Source organism: Esox lucius, chromosome 12, assembly GCF_011004845.1.
Source record: "Esox lucius isolate fEsoLuc1 chromosome 12, fEsoLuc1.pri, whole genome shotgun sequence".
Classification (NCBI taxonomy): Eukaryota; Metazoa; Chordata; class Actinopteri; order Esociformes; family Esocidae; genus Esox; species Esox lucius.
The window spans coordinates 23,366,331-23,379,436 of NC_047580.1; the positions used below are offsets into that span (position 1 = coordinate 23,366,331).

Below are 13,106 nucleotides of genomic sequence, written 5' to 3' on the forward strand. Positions count from 1 at the left end.
TCAGAATACAGCGGTTGTAAACGATACAGTCAAGTGCTTTCCTGTAGGTCTTCGTCAATGTTGCAGTAATATCGAGGTCCCATAAAAGGTGGATTTTTAGACATTATTTTCTCCTCTAAAGCCTGATATGTTTTTATTTAACTCAAACATGCATTATTCTCAGTCTCTTATACTTTAGCTGGAGTGGTGTCCGTTCTATAGGGGTTAGCAGAGTGACTCGGTGGACACTGTGATGTTATGCTACCTGGCTGTTGTAGCGACTGTGTTTCCATTACTGTGGTCCCAGGTGCAGCAGACGGAGTGATTAATACAGAGCCTGGTGAAACAGCAGGGACGCCGGCTGGCTCATCATGGCTGCTTCCTAATTAGTTCGATTACCAGGGAGGGACCAACTCTGGTTTAAAATGCCAGCACTGGCAGGCAGGGATGGGCATTCACTAGGTGCCCTCTGTCACAGGCAAAAGGAAAGTGGATACCAAGTGGCTGGCTTCTAACATAAACCTGGGGAGAAAGACCCAAAGGCTGTGCAGGCACTATGTTAGATTAACCATAAAGAGTATGCTTAGGAGAATCACCTTTGTAAGTATTAAGAATTATACACTGAACAGAAATATAGCGCTGCAGACGATCATACTCACACAGCTGTACTATTCAAAAATATTTATTCACAATTGAGTAGAAAAATGAACATATTACAAATGGCATTTTTGATATGGCGGAATTCATTTGTTTTACCGAAAATTCAGTTTATAATTGAAATTCAGAAAAGAAACATATATGGTATAGACACAGTTATGTCGAATAGCTTGCAAACATCTTTTGGGAAAAATTTACCAAATTCTCATAACCATCAGTAATGACGCAGCACTTCTCTACTGGCATTTTGTCCCTTTCTGAGCTGCATATCACTCCAGTTTTTCCATGTTCAAAGGGTTTCCCCCCAACTGCTAATTTCACCTTTCACAGTAGCTTTATTCTATGGGATTAGAATCTGGACTCATCTCTGGCCATTTCAGAAGAGAGATTCTTCTTTTTCCATTCCTGAGTGCTTGTAGTGTTCTGGAGTTGTTATACTGATAAAAGACTCACTACCATCGAGGGAGACACTGTTTCTAGACACTAGGTTGAACACTGCACTCCAAAATATAAGTGATCATTTGATTATTTCATGATGCCTTTCATAGGTTCCCCAGTAACAGAGATAGCAAAGCAATTTCACTGTATTTCTGAAACTCCCCCAGATTTGATTGTAGGTAGGGTATCCTTCACTTCAGTCACGTTTTGGTCATCTGTAATGTAAATCTACAGTACGGAATTACAGTAAACATCCCAGAGAAGCTCATCTGCATGTTCATTGTCCTCACTTGACCTGACTGCAATTCAGCGGAAAAATGCTCACCTACTGTACTGGTACTGGCACACTGGAGAAGTGTGCTCTTCACGAATGAATCCCCATATCCACTGCAGATGACAGCGTTTAGCTGTTTGTTTTCCTGTTTTTTGGAGGTAAAAGGGAGAAAATAAAATCACTAACATATGAATTTTGTATTGTTCCTAATGATTGTGTTTGTTCAATGAAAATGTTAGATAAAAACAAAATATATATATCATACATATATACCATGTATCGTCCTACAGACGACTTCTTCAAGCAGCTAAGAAAGCCAACAAGACAGGACATTTCATCTGGGTTGGCTCAGATAGTTGGGGGTCAAAAATCTCCCCCATCCTGAACCAGGAGGAGATGGCAGAAGGGGCTGTGACCATCTTACCCAAACGCCAGCCCATCCGAGGTATTGATGCCATTCAATCTGATTTCCGTTCTCCTTTTGTTCAAATTCAAGTTCCCCGCAAGTGTTGCCGGTGTTGGAGTTAAGATGTCAGGATCTAATCACTTCCAAGTGCAACACTCTGATAACTCCATATGGGATGTTGAGATGGTGGCTCCCTGTAAACCACAGCAGGATGTACAGTAGGAAGACCTGTGAGATAGATACAAGTACATGTGTGATGGAGAAAATAGGTTGATAGAAAATAGGTTGATATATCTTCATCAGAAAACCCAATGCTCACCACTGCTGTAGCTCAGTTCAGGTAGCTTTAAATTCAACTGTGGCTCTCACTGATCTTTCCAGGGTTTGATCGCTACTTCACCAGTCGGACATTGGACAACAACAGAAGGAATATTTGGTTTGCAGAGTTCTGGGAAAACAACTTTCAGTGCAAACTCAGCCGGCACGCTCTGAAGAAAGGATCCGGCATCAAAAAGTGCACAAGTAAGAATAGTTTTTCAGTGTTTCCCTTATTCTAGTGTGACACACAATGGCTCAATTGATTATGAACTCACAAGCACTATGGTAACTGTATTATACACATTTTGTTTAGGAATGATGACAATATGGTTATTTTGTATACAGAAGTGACCAATTATATTTTGCAACGGTAAGATCGTTTAGTTCTAATACAAATGTTAAATGTCATACACTAGACATTGCATATCTGAAGAATTTACAGAATGTGTAGCATATTAAAAACACAAAAACAACGTTGGCACTGACAGATAACTAACTATTTCACACATATTTTGTTTTCATTTCGGAAACATAGTATGTAGTTCCTATTATTTGATATATATGCTTGGTTACATTTTGGGGGAAATGGGATGTTTGAGTAAAAGGTAGGATTATCTGGTTCCATTAGACATGATTAAATGTTCCCATTACTCCACGTTGCTAAATTCAATATGCAATGCTGTACAATAACAATCACCAAAACTGGGCCATTACACAAGTTGAAAACATAATGAATAGCAAATCCAATCAGCACATTAGAGACAAGCTCCCAGGTCATTAAAATCAGTAGGCACTCCAAGCCTGACTGTCTTTAATTTCCCTGTATAGACAACACAATCTGCAGGATTCTAATCAGTCTAGACGGGGATGATTCCTATTTTGGTCAGATTGTGAAGCTTTGATGATGGATTTCATTGAACGCCACCGCTTCACTCTTTTTTCAATTTCCTTCAACAGTTGCTAGGTTTGGATGGGTTTGCTTGCAGCAGCTGTATGATGTTATGATCTCACAGTTCTATACAGGCAGAGATGTATTTGTAGTGTAGTCTATTAGTGGAGAAGACTTGTTGACCCCTCTTTTCTGCAGGTTCAGTTCTTGGTGATCAAAGGAGATCTCAAGAAAGTGGTTGAAAAACATGGTCTGAATCATTAATTATGTTCAGATCGTAGTTTCTAATATAGTTAAAGCGTGAGGCGGGAACAACTGTAGAGATTATATTACACTTGACAACAGATGAAAGACGTGTTTTAAACCTTAATGCACTGCAGATGTTAACATGATCCTGACATGCACAGAAAACCACTATATATTTTCTCATTGATGTCCACATAACCATGTGATTTGCGGAGAATAAGTCAGCCTAAAGTACAGTATAGTAGTCAGTGGTTAACTTTAGGAATTTCTGCCGAAACCAATGTCCTCCAGACATGATATCAGCCAAGCATTTATTTTTAGTGCTAAACGTCTGATACCACAAGATTAACACTTTAAATATTATTAAGCTACTCCCAGAACCACTATAACCACAAGTGAATTTTTTTTCCTAAACTGTAAAGCTAAAAAGGCAGGGTTGTTTATAAAGCTACCGAAGACCTGCAACATGTCGTGTCTACTGCATAAAACCCTGCAGCTCCACCAATGAACGTATGCCTCCTCCGAATTAATGGTGGTGCATAGCCAAATTGAAAAACAAATTAAGACCGGCGCCTAGCATGTTTTGAAGATGCTATGTCCATGACATAGTCAACCAACTAGTGCAAGTACTGTATTGCGCCATGTTTATTTAACCAAAAATATATTAACTGAATTATTTTATTATCAAGCTTTTATGTCACATCAAATAAGCAATGGGTCTTCATGAAAAGATTATCATGATATTTATAGTAATGTTAAAGTAATGATTTGTGTTGCATAATATTTATGTAAACAGCAGTTGGATGTATTAGGTCTTTTGATTCACATCACATGCAAATCTCTAGTATAAATCAATATTCTGATGAAATGATATATTCATACTATATATCTGTACAATGCAGTTGTATTGTGTTTGTTTTGAATTCAGTTCAGGCCAGTAAAAATACAGTCCGGCCATTAGATTTCAGATCAACTGGGCTGAAAGGGCCAGAGAGAAAAACAGTTAATGTTGGACCCTGGGTGAGAAGATATTATTGATTAAATGTGTCAACTCACAAGAATCTGAATGATTAAGTCAGCTTCAAAATGTCACAGGGGACCTGATGAAATCCAGGAGAATATTTGTTTTAAAAGTGTTTTATCATTAGTACAACATGAGCAAATACATATAAGGCCTCCATACATACCAATACCCTACAGATGCTCTCAAATAGACAAACCTTCCGAGTTTAAAGAGAAAGGAAAGTATCCCTTTTGTGTATACTGGTACCTTTCATCAGTTGTCATGGTGGCAGCTCTTGAGTTATATTGCTGCAGATTTTTCCCCTGCAGTGAGTCGCCCCAAGAGCACTGTAATTTGGTACAGGAAGGAGTTATATCCACTACTCAGAATCGCCACATCCACCACCATCACTATCATTTCTCTCTCTCTCTTCTCTTATTTTTTTCTCTCCTGCTCCAATTTTTTTCTATTTCTTCTATCTCCTTCTCTCTCTGTACCATTCACTATGTTGTATTTCAGGGGTCACGTTCTGTAATACTTTTTTATTGACCCTCTGTATAATGATTGATTTGCTCAAATACACAACATAACTTGAAATATAATCCTAAATGAGAGTTAATTATCTAATTTCAGGGACCTCTCTCATGTATTTTAGAAATGTTCCCTCGTTATTGGCAAATGGCTGATTTTAACTTAAATACTGCACTGAGGAATCTGGGCTTGTAAAGCACTCAAATAAAAAAAAACAACACAGACATAGCTGGTTACGGGGACTGATACCCAGGCATACCCTCTCAGAGGTTCAGGATATAAGCTTAACAGTATCTTTCAGCTTTATCATATTCATGAGTTACAGTCAGAGTTTATGTCTGGTTGTAGGACTGTTCTTTGCTTTATGTCCTCAATGATACCCAGGGTTTGTTGACAACCACTTTGACCCTACACGCAGTTTGTCTACGACCACGTCAACCACAGACATTGTGAGCCCTGTTTCAAACAGTGTATTCATTGTTTCCTTTTCAGGTTAGGATGTAGGATAGATCACTGGTCCAAACTTGGTTAGTATGTTCATCACTGGTCCAACCCCCCCCCCCCCCGGAAAACAAGTAATAATCAAACTCAGAATAATGAATTACCTCACCTCTCTAGGTTTGCATTGTGGGTGAGAGAACCTCAACCTGTAAACCCTGTATTTCTGAATGTGACTATGGCCAGATTGTGACAAAAGACATGTACTAGAGCATGGCAGACAGGTCATCCCACTAAGCCAATTCACTAAGCAATATAATTCCACACATTGATATCACAGTGGACGTGTCGGCCAGCCGGAGCAAGTGCCTTGCCATCTGACTAGAAATACTACCTAGACTGGAGTCATTTAACTAGATCAGAGGAAATTGCTCTTTGATGATTAAGTGATTTGGAAAATCATGGGAATTTACATGCCAAGAGACTGCCACATTCAGAACTAAGCAGGTCCATAGCAACTTGAGGAGGCTCTCAGTGCCAGTGACATTTTATGAGTGTGGTAAATGTCATTGACATAAACAAAGCACTTATAGCTTTTTAACTTTTTAAGCACTATTGTTTAAAGCACTATTTCAGGATTTCTCTGTGAATCCATGGAGCTCTGTTTATTGTGTAGAATATTGTCAAACATCCAGTCAATCTCCCAGGGTTGGACATGTTACCTTTTAAATGTAATCAATTACAGTTACTAGTTACATGTCCATACATGTTTTTCAATGCCGGGTGAGGTATTAGTTGAAGATTAAGACATGTTTTCCTTCAAGCTCATCTTGCCAAGCTGTTCTTCTCACACTGCTTGCTCAACTAGAAAATATTTTCTGGTAAACACGCTCTTAGAAAAAACGAATTCCCGGCCAAAAACCACAATTGAGCACCCCGACCCATCCATCCCCCCTGGGCAGCGCGGATCCAATTGACAGTGCCCCCTCGGAATTATTAGTATGCTTTAGTCAGGATTCAAACACCTGGTTGCAATGAGGCAGCTCTACAGCTCTACGGAATCTAAAACAAAAATCCAGAAAATCACATTGTATGATGCAACTTAATTACTTAAAAATCATACAATGTGATTTTCTGGATTTTTGTTTTAGATTCCGTCACTCACAGTTGAAGAGTACCTATGATAAAAATTATCAGACTTCTACATGCTTTGTAAGTGGGAAAACCTGCAAAATACTTGAATACTTGTTCTCCCCACTGTATTTTTAAGACAACAATTTGAATACCGTATCTTGGAAACCGGAACTAGTTTTTTTTCTTTTCATGCACAGGTCCATTCTGAATTCACAAGTAATCCAATGTGTTTTCATTTTTTTTGTACTCTTTTACTTCCCAACCTTGGGCTCACCTTCATCAGCCAGTGAATTACTTTGAATATAAAATAGCCTTTTATGTAATGAATGTGCATGGAACACCCAAATGCTCCTCACGCTGTTGACGTCAGTCCAAGGTGAGATCTCCTGTCTGGGTGCACTGAGGAGTCAAGCAAACATGTCTGACTCACTTCATTGCTCACCATCCCAATGGACATGAGTCATCAAGGCCAGTGGAAGGAGGAGAGTGAGACGAGTTATCTGTGGATTATTTGTGTGACGGGCCAAGGCCACACACTCTCAGAAACTGAAAAGCTGTCTTTAATCAAGGCCACGTTCCATGACAAAGCAATGTTTGGTGTATCTTTTCTTGTAGCTTGACGTACAACATTAGTCACTGATGTACAGACCAAAAAGAAACTGTACTTGATGAAAAAAAATCAGGCATTGAGTTTTGTACCTTGAAAAACAATCCCAATGATTGTAGCCTTAGATTGAATTGGCATCAGCAGTTCAGCCTTTTTATTTGTAATCACCACAGGGCAAGAAATCTAGACAACTTTTTCTCAGGCCACTGCACACAGCACACAGCAGTTTCTTCATCTCTGCGGTGAGTTAACTATGACTGTAAATGTCAAGTATATATAGTTTGTCTGCACTTATGGGAGATTGTAGAGAAGTAATATTTACTACATGTATATTATATACCTCACATGCAACAGGTATGAGGTTATAAAATATACAGTCCATTGAAAATATGTCTGTACAGTAGGCTGCAATACCAAGTTCCAGGTCGCAGGCTTTTGTCTTGAATGATTTTTGGTCATCCTTGACTCTAGTACATTGCTTTGATTGTGTAAACTTGTGAAAGTATTTGATAAATTCATGGACCCACAGTTAAAGATGCAGTGTGGGTCATTTAACACAAAATTAAACTTCTCAATTTGTAATATGTGGTTTATGTTTATATAATCTTTGCATAGAATAACTCATACCCTAGTTAACCATTAATTTCCATGTCTGATGCGAGTGGTGTTGATGTCATGGGGCACAATTTAGCACATACATGACATGACACTTTTAAAACAAATGGCCAGAAATAGTGGACTTTAAAGATGCATTCCAGTATTTTGGACATTGGACTTAAAAGTGGCACCGTCATGCCAAAACACATCCTCAGAAATAATAATATTATGTCTTGTACAGTATGTGCTGATATGTCTCCCATATCATCAAAACCTCTCAATTTTTAATGTGTGTTTTCATGGCTAAATGAGGTATCAAAGGCATTCTACTTATAGATAGTTACCTATAAACAACATATCATATATGCAGCCTGAAATGGAAGGGTAAAAAAAAATACAAAACCTGTTAAGCCATTGCTGTGTGAGGTCAATGAAGGTTTTCAGTACGGTTCTGACCGGGACAGCGCCACTGGCTCACCAACTGTGGGGACTAATTTTGATAAATCAACGTCAGTTTTGATCTTTCACCGAATCTCAGTTTTTATAGGCCTACATGGTTTTATGCAGTTTAGAGCTCACCATCACTAGTCTGCTCATTAATATTAGCAGGATGGATTAGAACATTGATATTGTGGTTTGTACATTGTACTAATTTGCTTAATACTCATGCATTAGCATGAGCTAATCCCAAACAAAATCCTGTATCAGCTCATTCATTTGCTGAATAAAATATTCTGTTGACATTGCTTATAAGGTACTTTCTAATTAATTATTTTTAACATAAGCCTATGCAATAACCTCATATTGGTTTGCTGACCCAGAGCTATAGATTGCACCCATTGTACACATTTACAGTGAAATATTTTAGATACTAGGCAATGTAGACTTCCTGGCAAGAGTACAGTGAATGGAAGAAAACATAGCAGCAGGATGCTGTAATAGAAGACATTGAAATAGCCAACATTTGCTGTCTCTTTTCCAGTCCGTACAGAAATTAATGAGATCATTCAAAATACACCAACTTCTCTGCAGATGATCTGTTGCTAAAGAATGCTTAAATGTTTTTTGTTTGTTTTGCATATAGCAAATAGGCCTACATGTTACAGCAAGGAGCTCACAATTGGGTAACATGGGCAGGTAATATCAAATAGCTGAATGTTGTGTATGTCAATTGTATGTTCGTTAAATATAACTTCTATGAAGGCACTCTTTCCAATTACTTATTGGTTATATTGATCTCCCCTCAAAATAACACAACACACAGCCTAAACTCCTGGCAACAAAGGTGAGTACACCCCCAAGTGAAAATGTCCAAATTGGGCCCAATTAGTGTCATGTGTTATGTGACTCGTTAGTGTTACAAGGTCTCAGGTGTGAATGGGGAGCAGGTGTGTTAAATTTGGTGTTATCGCTCTCACACTCCCTCATACTGGTCACTGGAAGTTCAACATGACACCTCATGGCAAAGAACTCTCTGAGGATCTCAAAAAAAAAAAAAAAAAGATTGACAAGACCCTGAAACTGAGCTGCAGCACGGTGGCTAAGACCATACAGTGGTTTAACATGACAGGTTCCACTCAGAACAGGCCTCACCATGGTCGACCAAAGAAGTTGAGTGCACATGCATCCAGAGGTTGTCTTTGGGAAATAGACGTATGAGTGCTGACAGCATTGCTGCAGAGGTTGAAGGGGTGCGGGGTCAGTCTGTCACTGCTCAGACCATATGCCGCACAATGCATCAAATTGGTCTGCATGGTTGTCATCCCAGAAGGAAGCCTCTTCTGAAGATGATGCACAAGAAAGCCCGCAAACAGTTTGCTGAAGACAAGCAGACTAATGACATGGATTACTGGAACCATGTCCTGTGGTCTGATGAGACCAAGATAAACGTATTTGGTTCAGATGGTGTCAAGCGTGTGTGGCGGCAACCAGGTGAGGAGTACAAAGAGAAGTGTGTCTTACCTACAGTCAAGCATGATGGTCGGAGTGTCATGGTCTGGGGCTGCATCAGTACTGCCGGCACTGGGGAGTTTGTTTCTTTGAGGGAACCATGAATGTCTGTACTGTTCTGTGACATACTGAAGCAGAGCATGATCCCCTCCCTTCGGAGACTGGGTCACAGGGCAGTATTCCAACATGATAACGACCCCAAACACACCTCCAAGATGACAAATGCCTTGCTAAAGAAGCTGAGGCTAAAGGTAATGGACTGGCTAAGCATGTCTCCAGACCTAAACCCTATTGACCATCTGTGTGGTATCCTCAAATGGAAGGTGGAGGAGTGCAAGGTCTCTAACATCCACCAGCTCCGTGATGTCGTCATGGAGGAGTGGAAGAGGACTCCAGTGGCAACCTGTGAAGCTCTGGTGAACTCCATCCCCAAGAGGTTTAAGGCAGTGCTGGAAAATAATGGTGGCCACAAAAAATATTGACACTTTGGGCCCAATTTGAACCTTTTCACTTAGGGATGTACTCTTGTTGCCAACAGTTTAGACATTAATGGCTGTTTGTTGTGTTATTTTGAGGGGACAGCAAATTTACACTGTTATACAAGCTGCACACTCACTACTTTAAATTGTAGCAAAGTGTCATTTCTTCAGTGTTGTCACATGAAAAGATATAATCAAATATTTAAAGAAATGTGAGGGGTGTACTCACTTTTGTGAGATACTGTAATCCTCCCCAAACCGCACATTCCTATGGTTTACATGGTTAAATAATGCAAATGGGCCGGTGCTGTGCTAGCATCATTGCACCATACATCCCTCTGCTGGTTTGCCTCTGAAGCTAAATGGAGTTAATTCTAGTTGCTCCCTGTTGGAGGGCCAGTCAGGGGTACTCAGCTCCTTGGTCTAAATATCAAATACCTGAACAGAGAATGGGACATTGTCCTGTGTTGTGTGTTGTCTTCAGTGCAGGTGCCTTAAATTACTGTGGTCATTAAAGGTACCATGGCACTGACTGTATGAATAGAGGTTAGCCCTGGTGTTATGCCTAGATTTTCTATACCTATGTTTTCTATATCTTAACCCCAGTTTTTATTGGCCCAAGTTACACCAAAGGGTTACTAGAGCCCGATGAAACAAGGTAAGCCAATTAAATGACTTACCCTGCCAACCCAAGGTGGGCTAATCAATGAGCTGAAGAAATAAAGTGTTGAAATGAATGATTAATGACAAACATACAGTAGAACTATCAGTAGAAATGGCCCTTAGCTATTTGCCATACAGGGAGAACACATCAGTGGCTTCTGCTTTAGCTTCAGTTGAGTCAGCACTCATCAAAGTCGGTCGACAGTCTAATCATAATTGTATAGATGTGTTTTAAATCATAGAATAGGGATACATTCTGCAAATTTTTACTTTAGATGCTTCCAACTAGTAATTCTGTTATAGAATATGCTTTAATGTCCAATTTGTCAAAAAACTATTTAAGATGAAACACCAGTAGAATTCTATAAAACATTAATTTAATATGTCTTACTGTCAAGAGTTAACCAGTCCAATCCATTACTGGAATAAAGTCTCTGGCATTACTTTATGATGACCATAAATTATGAAGGATATGGAAAACAGTACAAGAAAGAAAATGTGCAACATATCAGAATACGCTTCAAAAATGTTTTTTGGTGTCTTTAATCCATCAAACCAGAGATCCAGGGCTTTCAAAAGTATTTTTTTAAGCTTCTGCAGTTCTACATTATATACAGTGGGGAGAACAAGTATTTGATACACTGCCAATTTAGCAGGTTTTCCTACTTACAAAGCATGTAGAGGTCTGTCATTTTTATCATAGGTACACTTCAACTGTGAGAGAAATCCAGAAAATCACATTGTATGATTTTTAAATAATTAATTATCATTTTATTAAAACAGGTAATGAGTGGAGAACAGGAGGGCTTCTTAAAGACAAACAGGTCTGTGAGACCTGGAATTCTTACTGGTTGATAGGTGATCAAATACTTATGTCATGCAATAAAATGCAAATTAATTATTTAAAAATCATACAATGTGATTTTCTGGATATTTCACAGTTGAAGAGTACCTATGATAAGAATTACAGGCTTCTACATGCTTTATAAGTGGGAAAACCTGCAAAATCCGCAGTGTATCAAATACTTGTTCTCCCCACTGTATGTATGTAATATATAACAAAGGATAACATCACAATAAACCCACATAATTAAGAATCTGTTCTATTATAAATATTATTGTTATTTACCATTCATAATCTTATCCTTCATTGACAGTTGGTGCTTATTAACTTCGCTCTTTAATTAAAATTACAGGTTTTCAATCTCTTTCAGGGAGTTCAGGGACTAATTAATTGTGGTGAATTAAATATTTAATTTGTGCTTGGGGATATTGTCTTTCAAGCAGATTTATCCTATCCTCGAAGCAAAGGCAACCAGGTTTTTGTTTAAATTGACCTGGTAAGTTTTTGATGCTGTTTAAGATCAAATGTAAAAAAATGGGACCCAATGTCAACCCCAAAGTTATTCTGACAAAACTCAAAGGGTAATTTCCAGATAGTGGCAAGGGGATCAGTAAAACCATTCAATTGTGGACACACTTGCGAATAATGCAATTCATGTTCTACCGGGAGGAAAAAACAAGCATTACATTCTAATTAACATTTCTTTTGTAGTTTTATGAGATAAAAACTTCAGAATTAGTTAAACATTTATTTAAGGAGGTATTTTATCTTTTACGTGTTAGGTCTCGAAATCAGACATGAACAAAAGAGTTTAATATTATTGGGTACCCTTATCCATTATAACGTGTGAAGTCCACCTGATATCTATGTCCAGTTAGCGATTATGGCCGTACATCATTGTAACAATCTCACTGGATGGTGTGTACTCTGATGTACATCTCGCCAAGCCCTTCTGATGTGCTCACTAAATCAGCAAGTATTCGCAGGCACAAATGTGCTTGAAAATGAGCGGGATCTTTTTCTAACAACTATGATTGAGCTTGCAGAATGCCCAGCTTACCACAAGGAGTCTCTAATGCGCAACATGATACTGCAGACATGTCCAGTATCTGACAAACTACAGTGCACAGAACCAGTTTGCTCTTCTTAACGCACTTTTGGTGTGCAGCGCTTTTTTGGTGATTATTTTCACTCCATTTTAAAACACAGAACCGATGCCCGAAGAGGATCATTTAGGATTTAGCCATACTTTGAGAGTGTACTACACTGACAGGGCTGTTTGACGTAGTGTCTGATCAGAATTGCAGAGAATCACTATGATTCTTTATACCTGTCCCTGTTTTGTGGCTTTTTCTGTTGATTTACAGGGCACTTTTAGTGATCTTTCAGAACAAATTGCCCCTGTATTTTGACAGCATTGAGTCGACTTTCAGAAACCCTTGTAAAAATCTGTCATTTTCTGTGTTTGCTCCCTTTGTTAAAGCAACCATTTTTTGTTAGAGGACACAAAACATTTTCTTAGTTTATCTCAGAATGTATTTCAGTCTCCTGACAAAATTAGTACCTTAGAGTTGTCAAATCTTGTAAACATAATTTGCTAGCAAGTAGCTCCTAAACATCCATTGAAATTGCATAGGTTGAGGTTGGTATAAC

The 13,106-nt window shown here is 38.7% G+C and overlaps 1 protein-coding gene across 2 annotated transcripts in view; it reads left to right on the top strand.

The window, feature by feature from the left end:
* grm4 (glutamate receptor, metabotropic 4) overlaps positions 1-13,106 on the top strand; it is a 285,814-nt gene that overhangs the window by 220,533 nt on the left and 52,175 nt on the right. For both annotated transcript variants that reach the window (XM_020051365.2, XM_034296161.1), the window contains exons 5-6: positions 1,639-1,793; positions 2,136-2,276. In XM_020051365.2, the coding sequence (XP_019906924.2) occupies positions 1,639-1,793; positions 2,136-2,276 (296 nt within the window). The remainder of the gene's footprint in view (positions 1-1,638; positions 1,794-2,135; positions 2,277-13,106) is intronic.